Source organism: Aplysia californica, unplaced genomic scaffold (genome assembly GCF_000002075.1).
Source record: "Aplysia californica isolate F4 #8 unplaced genomic scaffold, AplCal3.0 scaffold01980, whole genome shotgun sequence".
In the NCBI taxonomy this organism is placed as follows: domain Eukaryota; kingdom Metazoa; phylum Mollusca; class Gastropoda; order Aplysiida; family Aplysiidae; genus Aplysia; species Aplysia californica.
In genome coordinates, this window is record NW_004799250.1 from 23,789 (window position 1) to 26,897 (window position 3,109).

Sequence of the window (3,109 nt, forward strand, 5' to 3'; positions counted from 1 at the left end):
CAGACCATAGACAGCCAAAGATTTTGTCATTATGATGTGATTTTGTCAGAAGATGTGAGTTTGATTCCCCAGTGGAGAGATAATTATTAAGTATTGGGCAACTTACACACGGGACTTCCAATATTTTTCTCTGTTATCCTAGGAGGCTAAGTGTTCGGTCTTACCTACACTAAGATCAGGGTTCGTGTGGCTGAAAGACAACATTAACTCTTTGGGTACTTGTTTTCTGGTCCTGTGATAATGCATACAGACGTGCTGTTTAGAGGCACTTAAAAGGAGCATGGATACGTTATTCATACAGATATTCTGTTCTGTTGTCCCTATCTTAAACTTTACAAAGGCAAAGTACAGCTGTATACTCTAAACTATATACAAATTCATGCATCTGATTTGTGTCAGATGGTTCAATTGTGCCGAAACATCGCCTTTGGCATGATCCTGGTTGGATATATGTGTCCTCTTCGTTGTTAAAGAGTTGAGAAGGGGGAGCCAGGAGTACCAGTTAAGTAGATAGATTTAACAGTAAAGGAGAGAGGAGCCCAGAAAAGGTCAGGGGCCGGGGAAGAGAGTGGTGATGAAAGCAGATGACAGAACAGCCCTAGAGAACAGGTAAGGGGGTAAAGGACAACATTGTAATATAGAATTAAATGTTGTCATCGATGTGTTAGGTTTCAAACCTGGGACCTTTTGAATAAAAGGCGAACACCTTACTTCTAGACGGGAGAGTTCGTTTTGAGAAGTACATAAACACGATAACAGCCAGTGCTGTCAGTAATCTAGTGCTACCGGACTCGTAATCGTGGGGTTGCAGGTTCTGGGGTTCGAGCCTAAGGCCCGACGTTGTATTTTGGAAAGTGCACTTTACACGAATTTTCCTCACTTCGCCCAGGTGAGAATGAGTTCCCGACGATAGACAGCGAAAGATCTTGTCACAATAAGTTAGTGCTTTAGTGCCAATAAAAATAGCAGCTTGCACTGCTTTCTTCCCAAAAAGTTCAGATTGTTTCAGAATGCTATCGGGTCTGCTTTGGTAATAATATAAATTAAAAAGCACATAGATCTTGCTGCTGAGCGGGAGTCTGTTCAAGGACACTGGACAACGAACTTCCCATTTTTGCTCGATCCTTTTGGAGATGGACGTTAAACACGGAAGCGTCGCCTTTTAAATAATCTAAAAGCGTTGATGCGGGCGTTATTCATACCATTTCCCCATTTAACCATTTTATTTTTGTATCGGAAAAAGAAGACGGACATGTATAAACAACAGAAGGAGAGTAGGGAAGAAGAAAAGCAGGACCTCGCTATGTACCACTACCAAATATGAGAAACAAACACGTACCAGTAGTAGAAAGAAAACTGTCATGTTTATTTGACAATAAAACAAACTTATAAACAACCAAATCTTATCCAAGCATAAATACTACTTTCAAAGAAAACGACTACTATAATATACAGCAACCACCTTAACTGTAGAGTTATTTCTGTGTTCCTTTTGCAATAAGTTTCGTTATAATTTGATACATATTGACAACACTCAATGATCTGAAGAAAAAAATCGTCATTTGGGACAGTTGTTGATTAATACTTGTCTCTTTGGCTTTCTCGTCACTTTTTATTTTATTTATTTCACTTTTTTTACTTTCTTGTTGAATTCCGTCGGTCAGGTCGGCGTAGGGACATTTTCTACTCCTCCTCTTGCCCAAATGCTAAACAATCGAGGCAACCGCATGACGCTGGTCTACTCTCGTGGTTGTGGCGGCATGCATTTATCCCTACAGCCCATCTCTGTCCTAAAATTGTTAAGGTTACCATTGCACCCACGGTAGGTGAAAGACTCGCATTCACCTGTCTCGGTATTGAAATAAAACCTTTCAAAGCTAGAACTGCAAACGCCTTCCTTTTTGGGGAGGTAACAGTCGCGGTGGCGCTTGGTCCGGATATCAATTTCCCTGATGGGTTCGTTGCAGCTTTGGTCACATTTCTCCATTGTATCGAAGTTGTTCAGGTTGCCGCTGCAGCCGCTGTAGTTAAATTTCTCGCACTGCTGTGCCGTGACGTTGTAGAAGTAACGTTCCATGCGGTCATCACAGGTTCCTCTTTCCAGGTCCAGGAAACAGCGTGCAATGGCACATCTCCTGTTGCAGGATCGTTCGCTTCTGAAGCGGTTAACTTTAGTGTTGCAACCTCTGTAGCGGTATTGCCTGCATTTGCCGTCTTTGATGTCGTAGTAATGATGATTGTGACAAAACCTCTCGCGCCTGCCTCTTTCTGCTCCCTGGGTACAAACACAAGCTGCTCGGCACTCGAACCTTGTGCGGAAGTTGTTCCTATTACCGCCTTCTCCTGAGTAGGTAAATGGCTCACATGACTCGGTCTCCTGGTTGAAGTAGTAGTGGGTGAAAGCGCCTTCGCCAGTTCCACGATCGCTTGGTGGTGTACAGTCTGGGGGTAGAGAATAGAAGATTGTTTACCGTTTTAAAGCTTGAGCGATTGATGGCCAGGGGTCAACCCGGAGGAGCTATAGCGATCCCGCCCTGCCGACAGTTCGGGAGGGGGGGGGGGGCAATAATATAAACACAGAATGTTAAATGTATCAAAACCAGCGTTGTCTACTTTGTTAACCTACAGAATGGAGGTCTGACAGACACTTACATTGACTTTTTTTTAGCGCACAGGGTCAGGTTTAGCGATAGGCTTAGGGTTAGAATAGGATTAGTGTTAAGATTTCAGTGTTTTCAGAATGTTTAAAATATAATTTAGTTTCTAAGCCCTTATCCTCCGTGGAAGTCAAAGATATAACAAAATCAGAGCAGTCGAGCCAATGGTCATATTATGTGCAAGTCTGTCTGAGTATATGTTTTTGATCATGCAAACGCCACAGATTTTTCTACAAGATGTCTTTGGCACCAACTAACTAAAAGAACAGACATTTTTAAAAAATCTATATGAAAACGTGTTAAAGATTTCCACATAGTTACAGTAGTAAGCCAATGAACATAACATTTATTTTTCGAATAATAGTAACGTTATAACAAGCAACGTGTAACGTAATAACACGCCGCTTACAACTTTATTACAAGTAGTAAAATGTAATTTTATTACAAAAAGC

The 3,109-nt window shown here is 41.7% G+C and overlaps 1 protein-coding gene across 1 annotated transcript; it reads right to left on the minus strand.

Moving 5' to 3' along the window:
* Positions 1-1,493: 1,493 nt before the first annotated feature.
* LOC101849274 (carboxypeptidase inhibitor SmCI-like) lies at positions 1,494-2,455 on the minus strand (the record flags this gene model as incomplete). Its single annotated transcript, XM_013091065.1, has 1 exon — positions 1,494-2,455. A coding segment is annotated over one exon (717 nt), but the record flags the coding sequence as incomplete, so codon positions are not given.
* Positions 2,456-3,109: the final 654 nt, after the last annotated feature.